At 40.7% G+C, this 21,479-nt stretch overlaps 1 protein-coding gene across 3 annotated transcripts in view; it reads left to right on the forward strand.

The window, feature by feature from the left end:
- LOC127428120 (ras-specific guanine nucleotide-releasing factor 2-like) overlaps window positions 1-20,164 on the forward strand; it is a 119,011-nt gene extending 98,847 nt beyond the window's left edge. For all 3 annotated transcript variants that reach the window (XM_051676220.1, XM_051676229.1, XM_051676235.1), the window contains 7 exons: window positions 13,371-13,474; window positions 13,694-13,778; window positions 15,697-15,894; window positions 16,014-16,093; window positions 16,191-16,308; window positions 16,430-16,498; window positions 19,039-20,164. In XM_051676220.1, the coding sequence (XP_051532180.1) occupies window positions 13,371-13,474; window positions 13,694-13,778; window positions 15,697-15,894; window positions 16,014-16,093; window positions 16,191-16,308; window positions 16,430-16,498; window positions 19,039-19,131 (747 nt within the window). In that variant the 3' untranslated portion in view covers window positions 19,132-20,164. The remainder of the gene's footprint in view (window positions 1-13,370; window positions 13,475-13,693; window positions 13,779-15,696; window positions 15,895-16,013; window positions 16,094-16,190; window positions 16,309-16,429; window positions 16,499-19,038) is intronic.
- The last annotated feature ends 1,315 nt before the right edge of the window (window positions 20,165-21,479 follow it).

Raw genomic sequence — 21,479 nt, forward strand, 5'->3', positions numbered from 1 at the left:
CGAAAACTGCTGGGCAAAGTCCTCGACGGTGTCGCTGAATATGCCCGCCTGGGAAATGGGGGCAGCAAGGAATCATGTCTTGTCGGCCTCACCCATCTCGACCAGGTTGAGCCAAAGGTGGCGCTCCTGGACCACTAGTATGGCCATCGTCCACCCGAGAGACCGCGCCGTGACCTCCGTCGCTCGGAGAGCGAGGTCGGTCACCGAGCGCAGTTCCTGCATCAATCCCGGGGCGGAACTACCCTTGTGCAGTTCCTTTAGCGCCTTGGCGGACTTGCAGGAGAGCCATGGCGTGCAGTGCAGAGGCGGCTTGTCCAGTGGCACCATTCTGGGGTGGCTTGCTTTCTTACGAAGGCAAGCCACGACCGCAGCGTTGCCATGGACATATTCTCGCAATGAGAACATGACCAACCACGAACGCTGTCTCCGCGTGAGCAGTGCCCAGACACGAAAGACAGTGATCGTGACTGTCAGAAGGCGAGAGATAACGAGCGCAACCAGGAATAACACACAATCGGAAAAGCATCTTTAAAAAGACGCGTCTTTAAAAAGACGTTCTGTGTGTGCCGCTCTTTTAGAGAAATATACTCTTTTAGAGAAATAACTCTTTTATTTCTGCCGAAGCGCCCAGGGGCATTCTCTGCAGTGCACCAGTGCAGAGGAGGGAGAAGCCGCTGAAATGCGCCGTCAGATCCAGCAGAGGTGAATGAACAGTAGTATTCAGCTCAGTGAGCATGACCGTTCGGCTCCGAAGAGAAAATCTGAATGAGTGGTTGCATACCAGCTCCTTTTATACCTGTATGTCCGGGGGAGTGGCATGCAAATACCACTCGCCAATTTTCATTGGCCTTTTATCAAAGACCAGAGGTGTCTCAGGCTCCCAAGAGTGACCCCTAGTGTCACAACATCGACACAACGTCGAGTGAGTGACAGATAGGGAACATGCACAGTTTTAACAAGGCACAGCAGCCCCTTAATACACTAGAGCAGAAGGGAGAAAAAAGCATTGACTTACCATTTATTTAATGAAACTTCACTTGGTGCAGAATAATCTGGGATAAAATGAAACACTGCGACAGTCCCCTCTATGCAGCCTGAACTTGTTTAGAATGTTGAATATTTGTGACAACTGCGCTAAAATCAATCTAGTTGCAGCACAAGGAATGAAACAGAGTGCATGTGTCTTTCTTTTTAACTTAACATGGTGTTTAAAATGTGCCAGTCCTGCTTGAGATGCTGAAGAATAAGCGAGATGCAGTGCAAATGTCAAAGACATTTGCCCAGCATGTGTTTAAACAATGGGAAAACAAAACAGATGTGCGCAAAAACACGTTCGGTGTGAAAGGCCCCTAACTCATCCGTTCGCACGTTTCTGTGAGTGAGAGTGCGAAACAAGTTCGGTAGGCCTGTTTTATTTTTTCATTCATACAAACCCAAACCCAAAGTCCTACTTGAAAAACTGCCCCGGGTTGCAGACCTCTAAATCTGCCTAATAAACCTTATATCAGGGGTCGGCAACCTTTTTGACATGGGGTGCCATTTTTTATTTTCCTAGTTAATGGCTGTGCCAATGTCCACCCCCCCCCCAACCCCCCCCCCCCCCCCACAAAATATGGGCGAATTCAAATCGAAAGTGATTGCCCCTATGCCCTAATCACTACAAAGGACAAAGCTCTTGATGTGGGCTCTCAAAAGAAAGCATGGCATTACAGTTTGATTGTAGCCATCACAAAAAAATTTTTGTAAAATGACCTTTTGTGAAAAAATAAACTTTCTTACTTTTGTTTGTAACGACTCGTCGAGTGACGTCCCCTTGCCGAAGTGCCCTTCTAAGGTGCAAAAATGCAGTTGGAAAATGCCCCATATATACAGCTCTGGAAAAAATTAAGAGACCACTCCAAATGTTCAGTTTCTCTGGATTTACTGTTTATAGGTATGTGTTTGATTAAAATGATTTTTTTATTTTATTCTATAAACTACTGACAAATTTCTCAAAAATTCCAAATAAAAATATTGTCATTTATTTGCAGAAAATGACAACTGGTCAAAAAAAAAAAAAAAAAAAAGATGCAGTGTTTTCTGACCTCAAATGGTGCAAAGAAAACAAGTTCATATTCATTTTTAAACAACACAATAGTAACATTTTAACTTAGGAAGAGTTCAGAAATCAATATTTGGTGGAATAACCCTGATTTTCATTCCCAGCTTTCATGTGTCTTTGCACACTTTCCACCAGTCTTTCACATTGTTGACTCAAGCAGGAATTCCTCAGACACTGGAATGGAATATCACGCGCCATTTTGCGGCTCTCTTCAGCCTGTCATGACCCGTTCAGCTTATCACGGCCTGTTCGGCCCATTTCTCGGCCGGCCCACCGGGAAAAGTTCCGGTTCTCCCTATGGACAGTTCGTCCCTGTGTAGAGATACTGATTTAAGAAGCATTTGGAGTGGTCTCTTAATTTTTTCCAGAGCTGTATATATATGTGCATGTATGTGATTTTCCGAAGTTTGAGTCCACTTGTGAAAATGTTTCTATTTTGCATTTTTCTAATTTAATCGTTTATTTGTTTTTTTTATTACAAATGATATTATCAGCATAACAGTTTGAGTGAAAACCCGATGATTATGATATAATCATCATCCTTCATGTGAATTTTCACAGAGCTTCTTAAATGCTTTAATGAAAGAAAAGCTGTCCTTTTGTAGGCTACTTAATGAGTTAGTTAATGTCACAAATTTGCTTAATTGATTACTGATCACGAAATTTGTGCAATCTTCAATATTTCTTATATTATGTCATACTACATTTTCAAAATCACACAGAGGGGTAATTACTAGCACGCAATCAACAGCGAGAGTGAAGCAGGCTATTTTACTTGTATGAAGTTTTTCGCACCTGCATTCAATCTACATCTTGATGTAATCCTTCCTCATGAGCACGCAGTGTTTTCATCAGCTGAATGGGAGATTAAACACTAACACTAAAGCACATCACAAGCCGATCAACTATTTAGCCATTTTCGGTGAATCACACCTACAAAATCCTTAAAACTTTATTTTCAGGTTTAATTTATATTTTGAGTAGACTCAGATTTTTATGTTTTCTCTTTTAATCTTTTAATATAATTTTGAGTGTGACTGGTTAAAGGAGGGTGTACCTGTTGCTGGGTTGGAAATCTCAAGGATTCATAGTGGTGTTTTATTTATTAGCCTACATCACGTGTTGTTCTGAAAGCAAAAAGAAACAAATGAAACACGGAATCCACTCAGCCTGACCAAAGCGAAGAGGGCGCATTTACTCGCATGATTAAGTGAACGTGAAGCGCTGCCGGCTCGTGATGTGCGAATGGCTTGCATGCGCTGCACGAGTCTGTTGGGTATAATGCAGTCTCGTCATATTTTAACTTTTTGTTTAGTCTCCCATTCAGCTCATGAAAACATTTTGTGTTATCATGAGGAAGGATTACATCAAGAAGTAGATTGGAATGCAGGTGCAGAATTTCATCTAGTCTACTCCTCTCTTGCCGTTGCTGGCGTGCCAGTGATTGCCCCTCCACGTACCATAGGTTGCCGACCCCTGCCTTATATCTTGCTCCCCTTGAGATGTTTTTTTTTTTTTTTTTTTTTTTTCAGTTCTGGTGACTTTGAGATAAGCATTTATTTATTTTCTCGAGTGTGAGTAGCATTCAATTAACTATTGGCTAAAGTATTTCTTCCAGTAACCGTTCAGACAGACGTGTTTTCATGCTAAAAAAGCAAAACGCATCACAATGTATAGAGCAGAACGCAGGTGTCTCGAGACGCATTTTTTTAACTTGACACAGCATCTAAAAATGCATCACTCCTGTGAGAGATGCTAAAAACACAGTGAAATGTGATGCAGTTGTCAAAAAACATCCATCTAGCGAATGTTTACAAAGAAAACGATTGAAAAACAGCGCAAGCGGATGCAAAAACACGTTCAGTTTGAACAGCCCCTTGTTCACATGCCACAGCAATAGCTGAAGTTTCTCAGAGTTACCTCTCAAAAAGACAGCATTTTGTTTCAGTTGATTGTAGATAAGTTTCCACTGTATTCAGCGCTGTTTGTTCTATGTTCTTAAATATCCCGATACTGTTTTACTGTGTGAGAAACCGCTACAAATGATTCAGTGAGAGAGCGCTCCGAACGAATTGTACTGAATCACGAATCGATTCAGACAGTTTTGCAAGCCCGTTTGGCCAATTCACTGAAAAGAACCGACTCAAAATAATTATTCATTCACAAATTGGGCATTGTTAGTTCTTTTAAACAGCCAACAGAAATATGGGACACACTTCATGATTGGTGAAATATTCTGAGAGTAAATGTTTCTCAGGTCAGACGGAGCGCTCATGGTATGCACAGTGCATACGGCCGTACAGCTGCAGGCGCCACTGCGCGAAAGTACAGAATAGGACGTGTCCCAAACAAGTTAAGAAGAGGAAGAACTTATTATTAAGTGTTGTTGTTTGGCACAAAACAAAACAAAGTTTAGTTGTTGATAGTTGTGGAGCAACATCATGTGCGGTCATAGGAGTGTCTGTATTGGCTATAAATCCCATTAATTATTCCACAGGGGATTTGATTTATAAAGATAACTTATAAACCTTTAAAGACAGACCTACTGTGAGATCTGAGGTTGTTAATCAATGGCGTATGCTTCTGCTGAAGTCATCACTACGTGTTATTTCAACTTCATTTAATAAAAATCATGTTTATTAGCAAAATTCCTGGTGAAGAACTACACTACCCATGATCCTGAGGGGGGAAATCCACCAATTAGAGAATCACAGCAAACAAATCGGCAAACAAGAGGCTTGTTCGAGATGCCAAACGCCTTGCCTTGAAAGTAGACTAGAGTAGGTGGCTGCAGTCAGGGGAGGAGTGAAATAAGAGCTGAAAAGTCGGACAGTTCTCACTTCTCGTAGAGGATCAGACACCTTTGAGATCAAAGGTAGATATTGCGGGATTCGCGTTCATACGCTGTTGCTTCCTCTTCTTCTGTTTTACTGGCAGATCGCAACTTAACAGTGCATTACCGCCACCTGCTGTTATGCGCTGTTGCTTATAAAGTGGATATAATTTAAATTCTGTTTCTTTAAAATGAAAATAAATATGGTATATATATATTTGTATATTTACATGAATATCTGCAATATTATATCTAATATATTGAACTCTTTTAAGAAGGATTTTATTTAATCCTTGTGGAAAAAAATTACGTGACAAATAATGTTGCGCTCTATAACAGCTTTAAATGAAGCTCATTCAATCAGAATTTAGATTCAGAAATATCTGTTTTAAAATAATAAACAGACTGTTTTGAGTCTTTTATTTTTAACTCAATTTTTACATTATGTGAAAATTTGTAGTTGTTTTTGCACTGATGCCAGACTTATTATTCATTTGTTATTGATAATCATCTTTTGATATGCATCCATCAAGTTCCAAATAAAAATGAGAAAATAATCAAGTGTAATTCAAGTATTTAAATCACTGTCACCAAAAGATTCAACTTTCAAATGGTTATTAAAATATAAACCATTTCTCATTGAATTTCCAACAAAAATAACTATATAGTGATATCCTATTAGCTCGATATCAAATTACTCATATCGCTATTTAAGATTTTGGTCACACCGCCCACCACTAGCTTCCTCACATGTCCATAAATGTCTTATCACATAAAGTCAGATTTCTGTTCCACATCAGCCACCCAAGTTTTCGATCTCAGAAAGAAAGCAGATTTTTATCATGCCTCATGAGGCAGCATCAGGCTTGGGGACTGAATTACATGTTCAAACAGCAAATCTCAGTGAGCAGCAGGACTCTAATTACAACTTCAAACAGTGAGATGGATCGCCTGTTGCAGTCTGCCACATGCACACTGAATACACACTAAAGTCAGCGCACACAAAGACACTCTAAAAGGCATATTCACTTCTCGGATGTAACCTCGTATTCTTGTAAAAGATCATGCTGCTACATTTCAATTCGGCTAAGTGAGTTTTAGTTTTAGAATGGATAAGCACATCATTGATGAATAAGCACATCATTGGTGGTATAGATAAAATAGCTGTTATTTCATGAAAGTGAAGAAACAAAGAGTGGGCAATGTTTATTGATACTGTTAGAGGTCTTGATACCATATGCAGATTATCAAGTCAGCTTCACTTGATCCTCCACTTATATTCCATATCCTTTTCATGAATATTCCAGAGGACATTAATTAGTCTGAGTGAAATTAGTAGATTCCAATGTTATTAATGCACCATGACATATAGAACGAATACAGATCCATAAATGTGCACACACACACGGGTGTATGATGCAATATGCTGCTGCCAGTAGCATACTGGGCTCACTAATTACAAACACAGCATGAATTATCTGGGCATGTTCAGTTTTGTGAGTGTATGTGTGTATGTATGTATGTATGTATGTTTGTGATTAGTGATCATTCCTGGCTACAGAAATCCTCACCTACTGTGTTAATTGAAAAGTGTCTTTGCCAAAACAAACATAACCAACAGTCACTTATTGCTAATTGGCAGTTTAATTACAGATTTTAATAATTTCATATATGTCTACAATTGTAATTTCTCACTTTAAAATCAGCATCAGCATGATATTTTGCACTTTACCACTGAAACAGTTGGATGCAGTTTCACATCACATGTTACAAGTGTAATTTTTTCAAGAAATGGCACATTTTCACTGTTTATTTGTCAAATATGAAGACTTGTCTCCAAATTTTAGATACTACTAGACAAGTAGTTACAAGAACAAGGTTATAACTCAGCAAAATAAGAAACGTCCTCTCACTTTCAACTGCTTTTATTTTCAGCAAACTTAACGTGTAAATATTTGTATGAACATAAAAACATTCATCAACTAAGACATAAACTGAACAAGTTTCACAGACATGTGAATAACAGAAATGGAATAATGTGTCCCTGAACAAGGGGGGGTCAAAATCAAAAGTAACAGCCAGTATCTGGTGTGGCCACCAGCTGCATTAAGTACTGCAGTGCATCTCCTCCTCATGGACTGCACCAGATTTGCCAGTTCTTGCTTTGAGATGTTACTCCACTCTTCCACCAAGGCACTTGCAAGTTCAAGGACATTTCTGGGGGGAATGGCCCTAGCCCTCACCCTCCGATCCAACAGGTCCCAGATGTGCTCAATGGGATTGAGATTCGGGCTCTTCGCTGGCCATGGCAGAACACTGACATTCCTGTCTTGCAGGAAATCACGCACAGAATGAGCAGTATGGCTGGTGGCATTGTCATGCTGGAGGGTCATGTCAGGATGAGCCTGAAGGAAGGGTACCACATGAGGGAGGATGATGTCTTCCCTGTAACGCACAGCGTTGGGATTGCCTGCAATGACAACAAGCTCAGTCCGATGATGCTGTGACACACCTCCCCAGACCATGACGGACCCTCCACCTCCAAATCGATCCCGCTCCAGAGTACAGGCCTCGGTGTAAAGCTCATTCCTTTGACGATAAACGTGAGTCCGACCATCACCCCTGGTGAGACAAAACCACGACCCGTCAGTGAAGAACACTTTTTGCCAGTCCTGTCTGGTCCAGCGAATGTGGGTTTGTTACCGGTGATGTCTGGTAAGGACCTGCCTTACATCAGGCCTACAAACCCTCAGTCCAGCCTCTCTCAGCCTATTGCAGACAGTCTGAGCACTGATGGAGGGATTGTGTGTTCCTGGTATAACTCAGGCAGTTATTGTTGCCATCCTGTACCTGTCCCGCAGGTGTGATATTCGGATGTACCGATCCTATGCAGGTGTTGTTACACGTGGTCTGCCACTGCGAGGATGATCAGCTGTCCTTCCTGTCTCCCTGTAGTGCTGTCTTAGGCATCTCACAGTACAGACATTGCAGTTTATTGCCCTGGCCACATCTGAAGTCCTCATTCCTCCATGCAGCATGCTTAAGGCACGTTCACGCAGATGAGCAGGTGGGCATCTTGGGCATCTTTCTTTTGGTGTTTTCAGAGTCAGTAGAAAGGTCTCTTTAGTGTCCTAAGTTTTTGTAACTGTGACCTTAATTGCCTACCGTCTGTAAGCTGTTAGTGTCATAATGACCGTTCCACAGGTGCATGTTCATTAATTGTTTATGGTTCATTGAACAAGTGTGGAGAACGTCATGGTTACTGGTGTAACCTCCGTTCCCTGATGGAGGGAACGAGACGTTGGTGTCGATGTAGTGACACTAGGGGTCACTCTTGGGAGCCCGAGACACCTCTGGTCTTTGATAAAAGGCCAATGAAAATTGGCAAGTGGTATTTGCATGCCACTCCCCCGGACATACGGGTATAAAAGGAGCTGGTATGCAACCACTCATTCAGGTTTTACGCTGAGGAGCCGATATAAGGTCTGGCCATTTCAGCGGGTAGTTCAGCGTTGTGGCAGGAGGGACCAACGTCTCGTTCCCTCCATCAGGGAATGGAGGTTACACCAGTAACCATGACGTTCCCTATCTGTCACTCACTTGACGTTGGTGTCGATGTAGTGACACTAGGGGTCCCTATACAAAACGCCACAAGGCTGAACGGTGTTACGTGAACTGGCAGTGTGTGTTGGGTAGACTTGCTGTGTGCCTCATAGCCAGCACACCAGGTCGACACGTAACCTCCCCCAACACAGTTATGAGTGTCGAAAGGCCCTTTTTGGGGACAAGTCGACTACCCAAAGATAGAGACAGGCTTAACCCAGTCGTGTCCTCTTTTCCACTCCCTAAAAAAGAAGGGGGATTATCCGACTGGGCCTCCAGGTCTAGTCGGGGGGTGTCCCTCCCAAGGGGAGGACACCGCGGAGACCACACCTCACCCCAAGAGAGGAGGGGATATTTTTAAGTGGAAAAATACATCACATGGTCTTTCCAACCAAATGGAGAGCCTTCAAGGTAGATCCTGCCCAATGGGGGAGGAGTTACTACAAACATGGAGACTGGGGCAGAGGGGCAGCCCGTTTTGGAGGCGTAAGTCGTGACCACGACGCGCCTGGAGACCAGTTCTAGGGGAACACCTGCTCGTAGAAACGAGAGGTCGGTCCAAGGGCTGAAAAGACGGTGACAGACCGCCGTAATGGCCACGCGGTGTGTCCCGTGGTGCCATGCCTGTCTTGGGACTCGAGTCTGGAGCCAGTGCTGAAGCGGCCTCATATGCATCAACCCGAGCAGGGTGGCCACTGCCGAGGATGCCATATGCCCCAGGAGCCTCTGAAAAAGTTTCAGTGGAACCGCTGTTTTCTGTTTGAACACCTTCAAACAGGCCAGCACCAACTGGGCACACTCGTTCGTAAGGCGCGCCGGCAAGGAGACTGAGTCCAACTCCAAACCAAGAAAAGAGATGCTCTGAACCGGGAGGAGCTTGCTCTTTTCCCAGTTGACCCGAAGCCCTAGTCGGCTGAGGTGTGAGAGCACCAGGTCCCTGTGTGCGCATAACACGTCTCGAGAGTGAGCTAAGATTAGCCAGTCATCGAGATTGTTGAGAATGCGAATGCCCACCTCCCTTAACGGGGTAAGGGCAGCCTCTGCGATCTTCGTAAAGACGCGAGGAGACAGGGACAGGCCGAAAGGGAGGACTTTGTACTGATACGCCTGACCCTCGAACGCGAACCGCAGGAAGGGTCTGTGTCGAGGAAGGATCGAGACGTGAAAGTACGCATCCTTCAGGTCTACCGCCGCGAACCAATCTTGATGCCGGACGCTCGCTAGAAATCAAACAAAAAGGCAACAAAAGATTTTCCACCCGGCCCTCCACCGGGGGATGGAGTGGTCTTTCTACCAGCTCCACGTGAGTGGGTTCCCTCATCCCTGGGTTGCCCATCTCAGGGGCGCTTCGAGGACCTCCATGGGTTCTTCGGCGCCGGCTTTGAGACGGGTGGCGTCGGCTTCCTGCGGTGGGCTCCACGCCGGGGCAGGGCCGGAGGGGCAGGCTGCGGCGGAGCCGGTGCAGTCACCGCAGGGGGACGCCCTTGGCAACAAGCAGACGGGGTGCGGGATCTTGTGCCGCGCCGGGGCAGGATGTGCCGGATTGCTTCCGTCTGCTGCTTTACCGTCGAGAACTGCTGGGCAAAGTCCTCAATGGTGTCGCCGAATAGGCCCGCCTAGGAAATGGGGGCAGCAAGGAACCGTGTCTTGTCGGCCTCGCCCATCTCGACCAGGTTGAGCCACAGGTGGTGCTCCTGGACCACTAGTGTGGCCATCGTCCTCCCGAGAGACCGCGCCGTGACCTTCGTCGCCCGAAGGGCGAGGTCAGTCGCCGAGCGCAGTTCCTGCATCAAATCTGAGGTGGAACTACCCTCGTGCAGTTCTTTCAGCGCCTTGGCTTGGTGGACCTGCAGGAGAGCCATGGTGTGCAGTGCAGAGGCAGCTTGTCCAGCAGCGCTGTAGGCCTTAGCCGTCAGGGACGACGTGAGCCTACAGGGCTTGGACGGGAGCTTAGGGCGTCCACGCCAGGTGGCGGCGCCCTGCGGGCATAAGTGCACCGCGAGCGCCTTATCCACCGGGGGAATCGCCGTATAGCCTCTGGCCGCCCCGCCATCGAGGGTAGTGAGAGCGGGGGAACTGCGGAGTCGGGGTCGGGCAATAAAAGGTGCTTCCCATGACTTCATCAGCTCCTCATGCACCTCCGGGAAGAATGGCACTGGAGCGGGGCGCGGCTGTTTTGAGCGGCGCCGCGAGCCCAGAAACCAATCGTCAAGCCGCGAGGGTTCAGGGGAGAGCGGAGGGTTCCACTCTAGCCCGACGCTCGCGGCCGCCCGGGAAAGCATGTCCGTCATTTTGGCATCGGCCTGTAACTGGGCGACCGTCCCCGAAGGGGGAAACCCAGCTGAGGCTTCTGCGTCCGACTGGACAAGCCCGCTCTCCGATGCTGTGCTCGAGAGCTCATCATCTTCGCGGGCCCCGAACAAGAAACCAGACTCACTGTGCGACGAGCCGGCGAACTCATCCAGAAGCCCGATTGGGGCAGACGAGCGTGCTGGGGAATGGGAGGTCCGCGGGGGGATACCCGGCGGAGGCGATCCCATTGAGGTCCCCAAATCGCCCCCAGTGCTAGCCGCGCTGACCTCATACCCGTAGGTAGGAGGACCGAGGCGGAGAGCCGCTGGGGTGGCTTGCTTTCTTACGAAAGCAAGCCGTGACCGCAACGTTGCCATGGTCATGTTCTCGCAGTGAGAACATGAACCATTCATAAACACTGCCTCCGTGTGGGTCGCGCCCAGACACGAAAGACGGCGATCATGACCATCTGAAGTTGAGAGAAAATGACCGCAACCAAGAATAACACACGATCGGAAAGGCATCTTTAGAAAGACGCGTCTTTAAAAAGACGTTCCGTGTGTGTGCTCTTTTAGAGAAATATACTCTTTTAGAGGGGAAAAATGCTCTTTCAGAAGATATACTCTCTAGTTTTTCTGCCGAAGCGCCCAGGGGCATTCTCTGCAGTGCACCAGTGCAGAGGAGGGAGAAGCCGCTGAAATGCACATCAGATCCAGCAGAGGTGAATGAACAGTGCTATTCAGCTCAATGAGCATGACCGTTCGGCCCCGAAGAGAAAATCTGAATGAGTGGTTGCATACCAGCTCCTTTTATACCCGTATGTCCGGGGGAGTGGCATGCAAATACCACTCGCCAATTTTCATTGGCCTTTTATCAAAGACCAGATGTGTCTCGGGCTCCCAAGAGTGACCCCTAGTGTCACTACATCGACACCAACGTCGAGTGAGTGACAGATAGGGAACATTGTTTAAACCCTTTACAATAAAGATCTGTAAAGTTATTTGGATTTTTACAAAATTATCTTTAAAATACATTGTCCTGAAAAAGGGACGTTTCTTTTTTTGCTGAGTTTATAAGCTTGTAATACTTGGGCAGTTTAAAAAGAGGTTTTAAGTTTTAATGAATTTTGGCCTTGCTGGGTTAAAAAACAACAACTTTTTTTTTGTTGTCCTAACTTTTTAAACTGTTGTAAAATGTAATTCTGGTTCTGTTCACTTGACCTCACTTTGAAAAGTCTCATTATATTCCACTAGGTGGCAGAAAGCACTATATACAGATCTGGAATCACATTCATCACAATATACAGATCTGAAATGTAGGTGGTGCACTAACGCATTATAGCACCTCACATATGTGCTCATCCATAGACAATCTGTCTTAGTTTCTGATAAAGGCACCACCCTTGTTGTTTCATTGAATATCTCAGCCTCTGAGTGGACTCAATCTATGTGTCATTAGAAAGCTGAGATCCTCCCCTTTGTGAAAATATTGATTTATCATCAGTAGTCGAAAACATATTTTCTGATGATTTGTTTTAGCATGCTTTTCCTTCTGGATGGCATATTTTGTTCTGGACATCTAAGATATAACATTGGATTATTCAGCCAGTCATGCTCACAGACAAGTCAATGGCAAATTCCTAAGGTAAAAGCAGATATAAAGTTTTTAGCTATTTGGGATTTACAGCAGCAGTTGTAGAAGCATAAGAGTCATTTGTATTTGATGACTTACAGAAATTTTATTTCACTTTGTGATTCTTTTGAAATATTTCGAACTGTGTTATTAGGGCAACACAATTAACTATACAGTCACATTCCTGAGAAAGAGAGCTTTCATTTGATATATGACTTGTCCATTTATGTGCTATGTGAAGGAATTGTATTTTTATATACGTAAATATTTCTTCCCCATTACCTCTGGGGGGGCGCTAATTTTCAACATGAATGTTTTGAGGCCTTATTTTATTATTTTAAGTAAGATAAATGCAGAAGTGATGTTTATCTCTGAAAAGTTCAGATTCTAAGCTTTCAAATTATACCTCATATGACTGACTTCTGTATTCGGAGACTTTAAAGTTTTAAGTGTAAACTTTTTCACAATATAGCTCCCCCATTCAGGTCTATAGAGTTTAAGAGGTTATTGTAGTCAGGTTGATTCAGACATGTAAAATAATATTTTTGACTTGAATCAAACCAGTTTATTTAGATGTTGCCACATGAAAACACATTTGGGTGTTCTGGATGGTTGCTAGGATCTTGTTAGATGGTTGCAATGAAGTCCTGGGTGGTTGCTAGGGTGTTTTGGGTGGTTCCTAGATAGAAAAAGTTAGGGTAGGGGTTTAATCTAGGAGGAATTACTGCCAGAAGGGTTTTTTTTGGAAATGGTTATGGAGTTTGAGTAAACCAACATAAAAACGATTACATAATTTTTAGTTATATACTATGTAGATATGCAGTATTTATAATACCAGAAACAGTTATTGTATGTTTCTAGTGCTATTTTGACAGTAAATAACTGTTTGTGTGTTTGTGTGTCCCCCAGGCTGAATGCCCAAAGACGGAGTGTTTCGAATCTCTGTCAGCGATGGAGCTAGCTGAGCAAATCACTCTTCTTGATCACATCGTCTTCAGGAGTATCCTATATGAGTGAGTAGAGCATCAACACAACAAAAAGATATGCACACCTCAATAATCTAAAACCACCAGAGAATAATACATGAACATTACTCTGTATCAGCTTTATGGAAACATTTTGATTATGGGCTTCAAATGTTCTTCTTCCTAATGAAAAGCTTGTGTTCATAAGAGAAGAAGTCCATTCAGACCCAGATCTATCAGAATACACTGTCTGTGTTCTTGCTGCAGGGAGTTCCTGGGCCAAGGTTGGATGAAGACAGACAAGACAGAGAGAACTCCATACATCATGAAGACAAGTCAGCACTTCAATGATGTGAGTACCTATGGAAATGTCTATACTATCTCCTTACATTTTCTCATAATTATATTGATATATATTATATAGATGGTTATTACTTGGCACACATAGAATACTTGATTCGGATTGGTCATCTGCGGCATTCCAAGGTCAAATATTTTTGTATAATGACAGCTAAACTGTATATTTCACTGTTGTCCCTGGCAACCAGTTTCCTGCACTGTGCTAGTTTCATGTCCATGATAGCACTTTGTGGTTTCTGTCTTCTCACAAAACAAAATTCTTTCAACTCAAACCAATATTTCATGTCCATTAATTTACTTATTTGGTAAGTAGCATGTAATAAGCAGGATAATGTACAGTAAATCAGACATTATTGTTAACCCTTAAATGCATGGGCATTTCACCAAACACTCGTACATTTTCTGGTCTTTAGAGACCCGGCATGTATATCTTTCACAAATGGATATACAAAATGCCTAGATAGTGTCAAATTTTCAAGACAATTAGAAAATAAAAGCATAAAATATATTTAGATACATTTTGTTTTATTTTTCTTGTATCAAAGAGACAATGCAAGAAATTTAGAACAGGGTTCATTACTTTCACACTGAGATTTCATGAGATGCAACTGCCTGTCAAACACATATTGAGCTACACATAACACGTAAGTTACACATAACCTAAAAATAAGCTGAACATAAGCTACACATAAGTAAATTATTTTCTCAGGCACTTATTGAGTCTAAATAGATAGACAACTATCTGTTTGAATAAACAACATAGTACACCTAAATGACAATAGTCATATCCTACTTTTTATGTATGGAACTTGTTATAGTTTACTTCCACGTTGTTTCTTCATCAAATATCAATGTCAAATGTAAATCAAGTCAATCACTGAAACAACAGCGTCATCTTGAGTAACAGATAGCTTGTATAATATCTACGTGTACATGAATATGGGATACAGATCATTCACCATTGTTGCACAGAAAATCAACATTACAGTATATAGTATTTATATGTATGAATATAGTACTCATTTCTCATGTAATAAACAAAGAAATAGATATCATGTGATAGTAAATTTATATAGATATGTAATAATCATAAAAAAATATAATTTATGGAAGTGCAAAAAAAAAGAAAAAGAAAATGACATTTCTAATTTCTAATGACCCTAATGACCCTTAAGCCATTATACAATATTTTTATTTATTTGTTTTATTTTATATTTTTGTTGCAATTTTGGCATTTATTTGTTGTAAAAAAATAAAAAAAATAAAAAATACAAAAACATTTGTGTGTGTGTGTTACACTATTTAAAAGAGAGAGACTGAGGAATACTAAAGAGCAGAACTCTTAAAGGGCAGAACTCCAAAAAATGGATGAGGTACATGGGGTGGAATGACTTCCTGGGTCACTAAAGACCCGAAGTATGCTTTTAAGTGTTAAATAAAACATAAGGATTATACAAAACCGGATTCAAATCCTGATCTGCCTGTTGGGATTTATTTTGCAATAATGACCGGCTCATTGTACATCATCTGAAACTATTTAAATAGCATTATTCTAATTCTTTTATAATTATAATAATATCTTATGTTATAATAATTAGTATACTTGCAGTTTTTATGTCAATGCATTAATTGAAAGAAGAAAGATGAATTTATCATACTGCAGGACTACTTACGTGCATTTCATTTAACTGCAACTTCCTTTAACAGCAAAAAATTTCAAACTTAAAAGAAATAGTGATCGGTTACAGCTCCTAAATAAAACACATATACAGTATGTTTCTCTTACACATACTGTTTATGTACATTTTACCCTAAAATCATGGTGTTGAGAAAAGAAAAAACAAAAAAAAAAGATAATGCCAAAGTTATCTGTCAACTACCTAAACATCTTTTTCTCTTTCTCTTTATAGATGAGTAATCTAGTGGCCTCTCAGATCATGAGCCACACAGATGTAGGCTCAAGAGCCAGTTCCATAGAAAAATGGGTAGTAGTGGCGGACATTTGCCGCTGTCTCAACAATTATAACGGCGTTTTAGAGATCACATCTGCCCTGAACCGGAGCGCCATCTACAGGCTAAAGAAGACCTGGGCTAAAGTGTGCAAACAGGTGAGAGACTGGGGATGAATACTTTACTGTAAGTTTTTGTGTTCAGTAGATTGTGTCAGGGTGGTACTGTAAGTCATGTATTTATTTTTTTTTCACCACTGTTGTGCCTCTCCAAACAGACTAAAGCACTAATGGACAAACTTCAAAAGACAGTGTCCTCTGAGGGAAGGTTTAAAAACCTGAGGGAAACTCTGAAAAAGTTAGTCAGTTTTAAAATGCTTTCATTATTAATAATTTTCTACATTGTTTTATATTTTATGACTTGTATTTGACCTAATTTCTCTTATTTTCTGCAGCTGTAATCCACCGTGTGTTCCATATCTGGGTATGTACTTGACGGACCTAGCATTTATCGAAGAGGGAACCCCCAATTTCACAGAGGAAGGTCTGGTCAACTTCTCAAAGATGAGAATGGTAAGAAACAACATCATACCATGGATACATTTAAATGAAATCTTTAAATGGATTAATTAACTTGGAGATAATGTAGCAAGATATATAAATCATGACAACTCTTGTTAACATCTATCCACAGATATCTCATATAATTCGAGAGATTCGACAGTTCCAGCAAACTCCCTACAGAATTGAGCACCAGCCAAAGGTCAGGCAAATATTTCATGTTGAGAATAAACCAACCGGGCACCTCCATCCATCTTTGTTGCTTCATTAATATTACCAATATTACCATATAACATTTGATTGATGTCAGGCAGCAGGGATATCATGCAGACATTGTGTTGTCTGTTCTGTTGATACATTTTGACTGTGTGAAACTGTATCATAAAATACATGCATACAATGTCAATTTTATTTGGAACAAAACACTTGTTTAGTCTCATAAATGTGTTTTTTTTTTTTTTTTTTATTTATTTTTTTTTTTTTTATGTGATCAGTGCTCGTAAAGTACTTGATTACATACACATCTGCTCTTATAGCTGTTTTATTTACACAATAGTTATGTTTATTTATTAGGGCCGATTAAAGTATTATTGGCCCCCTGACTGTAAATTGCTCTGGGCCCCTTTCCTGTTGTTACCACCTTTCACCCCACTAACTACAGCCCTGTTATTTAAACATCTACTTCACACATATAGATTTTTACATATTTTCTTTTTTCACATTCATGCTATTTGATGTGTTTTTGTGTTCTGGATGTGCTCTTGTCATTTTGATTTTTACATGTAATTGATCACTTCTCTTGTCATTTCTCTTTTATCTTGCCATCATTTTAATGCACTCAGTAGTTCACATAAAAAATTATTTAATCACCTTCATGTTGTTCTAAAACCTTAAGTCTTTCTTTCTTTTGTGGAACATGAAATGAAATGCTAGGGAGAATGTTAGCCTCAGTCACCATTCACTTTCAATGCATCTTTTTTCAATACAATGATTGTGAATGGTGAATGAGACTGTAATACCCTAACATTGTACCTTACATCTCCTTCTGTGTTCCACAAAAGAAAAAAAGTCATACAGGTTTAATACAACATGAGGGTGAGTAAATTACGACAGTGGCGTAGCCAAGAGTGTGCCAGGTTGTGCAAATTCCACCCAAAATGTAAGCCTGCACACCCAAATGAAATGACAAATTTATATTTATTTATTGACGCTTAATGCTAGGAATTTATTGATGTGAAGATGAAAATTTGATAATCAATTACCGAATTTAATAATGGATTTTAATGTCTATTAAAATACCCAATGTGTTACAGAAACTGTCTCAGAATACATGTGAGCTCTCGCGACAGATGCGGATCGCGTGAGTCTGAGGAAAGTGCACACTTTAAATTAAGAAACTTTTTGTTAATGAGTTTGGTTTTGTGTGTCATTATCCATAACTGCGTTCGTCCATTTGAGCAAAATAAGTGATTCGTTGTTCTTTTCTTCACCACTGTATTATGCATATTAGGGGATGTTTTTTTTAGACCAGATAATTTTCCTAAAAACATATGTGGACAGTGGGACTAATTTGTGAAATTTTAATTACTACTGTACAAAGCTATAGAAAGTCAGATTTTTTTTTATCAAATTGTGAATTTTTTAGTATGTTTCCAGGAGTGTTGGTTATTCAGTTTTTGAGAAGTTATATTACATCAGAAATTAGCATAAATAATTCTGACTCTAAGTATTGGCCATCATCATCCAATCACTGCCAACCATGTTAAAATAAAATGTTGCATGAAAAATTCTGAATCTATGTACAGATTACCGTTGTCCCATGTCTGCCAAACATTTTCAATGGTCCGAACATCAACTGCAGTCTGAAACTGAACTTTTGACCGGATGTGAGGAGTGAATGTGCTTGGCTGCGTTGGAAAGCTATAGGATGCTCCCTTGCTCCCCTGCTCCCTAATTAGGGAATGACTTAACCTCCAGTGTGCTGTCTGTCTGCACTGGTCTCAGAAAAGTTTGAAATGCACCTTTTTTCATCCTCTGTATAAAGTCTCTGAAAGCAATTTTTCCAGCTTTTGGATGGATCCATTGATTCTCAATGTGATGATGCGCAGTGAATATAGGATATTTTAAGGAAAATTAGCCTATAGTCCACATACTTGGTCATTGTATTTAACAGCCTGTAGTTTCGTGATAAATCGATGACATTTTTAAAATGGCATATCGGATGAAACTAGAGACTCTACTCTTTTGACTCTAATAGGTTTTAATGTAAAAACTTAATGAGGTTTCTTACCAGATGTAGTTTTGTTGCCATTTCTCCCAAAGACAAACTCAGCTGAGATCGGTGCCATGTTGTTTTGTCACATGACTCGGTGCGTCAAAAGTTAAACCTTTTAATGACAGCCTAGAGTCTCCTGAACTGAGATCAGTCAGTTTAAACAAAATGAAATTATGCATAGCCTATAGCGAAGCCAAAACGTTATTTCCACACAGGGGCATAACGTTTAACGGGGCGTAGAAACAAGTAAATGGTTTACGCTGCATTAACAGGCCTACATAATAAACTGATAAAAGTGGCATTTATTTGTTAAGTTATTATAATGTAACACATGGCTAAAAAAATAATTTAAAGCTAAAAAGAAATTAATGCAATGGTTTCTAGCTACGCTATTGAATTTCGACAGAATTTTGCATTTTGGGTAACCTACCACTTTAATGCTTCTTTTCTCATATTTTCGTGTCCAGGTTACACAGTACCTTCTGGATAAGACCTTGATTATGGATGAAGACGCACTGTATGACTTATCTCTGAAGATTGAGCCCAGACTTCCTGCATGAACTACAACCTCGGTACCTGGCAGATTCCATCTAGATATGCTTCTCACTCTTGGGATGTAATGAAGGCATGAGGCATGCCTAATGTTTCAGAAAGATGCTCTAGGGGGAGAGGGTTTGAAAGGGTCTGGGTTTGGAGGAGAAGATGCTCACAACTACAGTGTCACCCGAGGGGTCTTGAAGAGTTTTATCATGGGAAAGAGGGATGAAAATTGGCAACTGTCAAAGGTCAGGGGTCACGAGAGAGTTTCAGGGTCTAGAAGTTAAATATGCCTTCAGAATTAATTGTAAAGAGAGTGGATGAGTATAAAGAAGAAAATGTTAAAGAAGATATGTAGCATGTACAGAAGTAGAACTATAAGTCAGATCTTATGTAGTGTATTGTGGCCCTCAGGCCTGTGGCACATCCCCTCATTGGTAATGGTAGTGACTTTGTGCATGAGCTAGACTGTGAGTTAACTGTGTGCTTTGCCTCTGCTATCCCATCTGCCAACTGCTGGCTACATGGAACCAAAATATCACATGACAATTATGATAGATATGTTGGTCTTCTCTAAGTGATAGGAATGTACAAAAGCTTTCTAAAATATAATTCAATTGTAGATACTATTTATTTTTCTTATTGCCCCCAAAGCTATGTGAGCTTTATATAAAATGTATGATAAATACAAATCATTTTCTTCAATGTGCCTTTTCACATTCACTAACACATTAGTAAATGAAAATGCCTAGTAAATGTCTCAGCAATGGTTGAAGGTTTTATTTTTTACAATATTATTGGCCTCTGTAGCAAGGTGATGACTGGAAGGAGAAATAACAAATTAATGTATACATTTTCATTTTCTTTGTGAAATAAATGTAATTCTAAGACATCTTATTTTAAATGCACAGCATGCATTTATGAGCTTTTCCTGATCTTATTTTCCAGTTGAGGCTTTACTGCCCCCTATTGGAGGAAATGCTCCTTATTGTTGAATGATTCTCAACCGAATTAATGGAACCTAATTCTGACTCCTGAGTTTTACAATAATCAATATGTTCCTCCTTTCTAAATATAATTAGCAAACTGGTCAGTTAACCAGAAAAGAGGGGCTCTCCATTATTCGCATGAAACATACAGTGATCGCATGTTGGAAAATGCATGCAAGACATGTTTTGTGGTCATGTGTCATTCAGCTGCTGTGTAGCCTCTTTTAAACTCTCTAGAAACCTCAAGCAAAATAGATAGATAAATATATTTAACTTTTCATCTGACTGCACGTCATCATCTAAATACTTTGATCATAAGAGCTGGAGATTTCATATGCATAGATTGGCAGAGAACTGTCAAATTGGCCATAAATATATATCTACCACTGTGCTGTATGAAGACAAGGTTGTTTTCATCTGATCTATCCTTTCCTCAAAGTGGGACAGATTTCTATTCTTTATGTTTGAGTGTGTGAAATGCATGATAGCATAGGTGTGAATGTGATGTCAAAAAAGAGATACACTCTCATCGATGTAGCGTTGTTATCTTTGAAACAAGTGTGAATCAGTAGTATTTATTTCCTGGCATATTTATTTGACTCTTTTGTATATAGCATGTCAGTATGGGTTTATTATATAATGTGATTTATTTCTTTTTTTCCTGTCATCATGTAAGAATTTAATTTCTGCTATCACTCTTAGTAAATTTGTTACAGTTTGCTAAATGTGTTAAGAAAAATGTAGCATAACTGATTAATTTACAATCCTTTGTCTTTTTTGTGATGTGAACACAGCATTATTGCTTTGGTATGTTGCATGTCTTTGCATGTCCAGTTTGGATTCCTTTTGTGAAATCTGCTATTTGTACATTTCTGTATGATAGTATCTGACCTCTTCCTCTTTATTTTTGCTCACAGATTCTCTTGGAGAATGTACAGCTTCAATACTTTAATTCTATGCTTTCATTTCAAATAAACAAACCAAATAAACAAACAATGGCATCTGCACTGAATTACTAATCAAATTATAGATTTAGTTCACACTGAAGTGCCAAAGTGAGAGCAGTTAATTTATGTTATATGTTAATCACTCCAGAAATCTATAAAACATCTGGGTTACTTAGAACCCTAACACTAAACTTACCCCTAAACCTACACATAACTCAACCTCAGTGGCAGCAAATGTGAATCTTGTGAGAGTTTAGCAAAACATCATGTAGTTACACAAAAAATCCATAAATTGGATTGTATGTATTTTAATATTAATAGTAGTTAAAGACACCTAATATAAAGTGGGACCGAATTTATAACTTATTTTGGGTACATAATTGTACCATAAGGACCAACTGTGTACCTTTAAAGGCACATTCCTCTGGGAATAAA

The sequence above is a fragment of the Myxocyprinus asiaticus genome, chromosome 3 (assembly GCF_019703515.2).
Source record: "Myxocyprinus asiaticus isolate MX2 ecotype Aquarium Trade chromosome 3, UBuf_Myxa_2, whole genome shotgun sequence".
Classification (NCBI taxonomy): Eukaryota; Metazoa; Chordata; class Actinopteri; order Cypriniformes; family Catostomidae; genus Myxocyprinus; species Myxocyprinus asiaticus.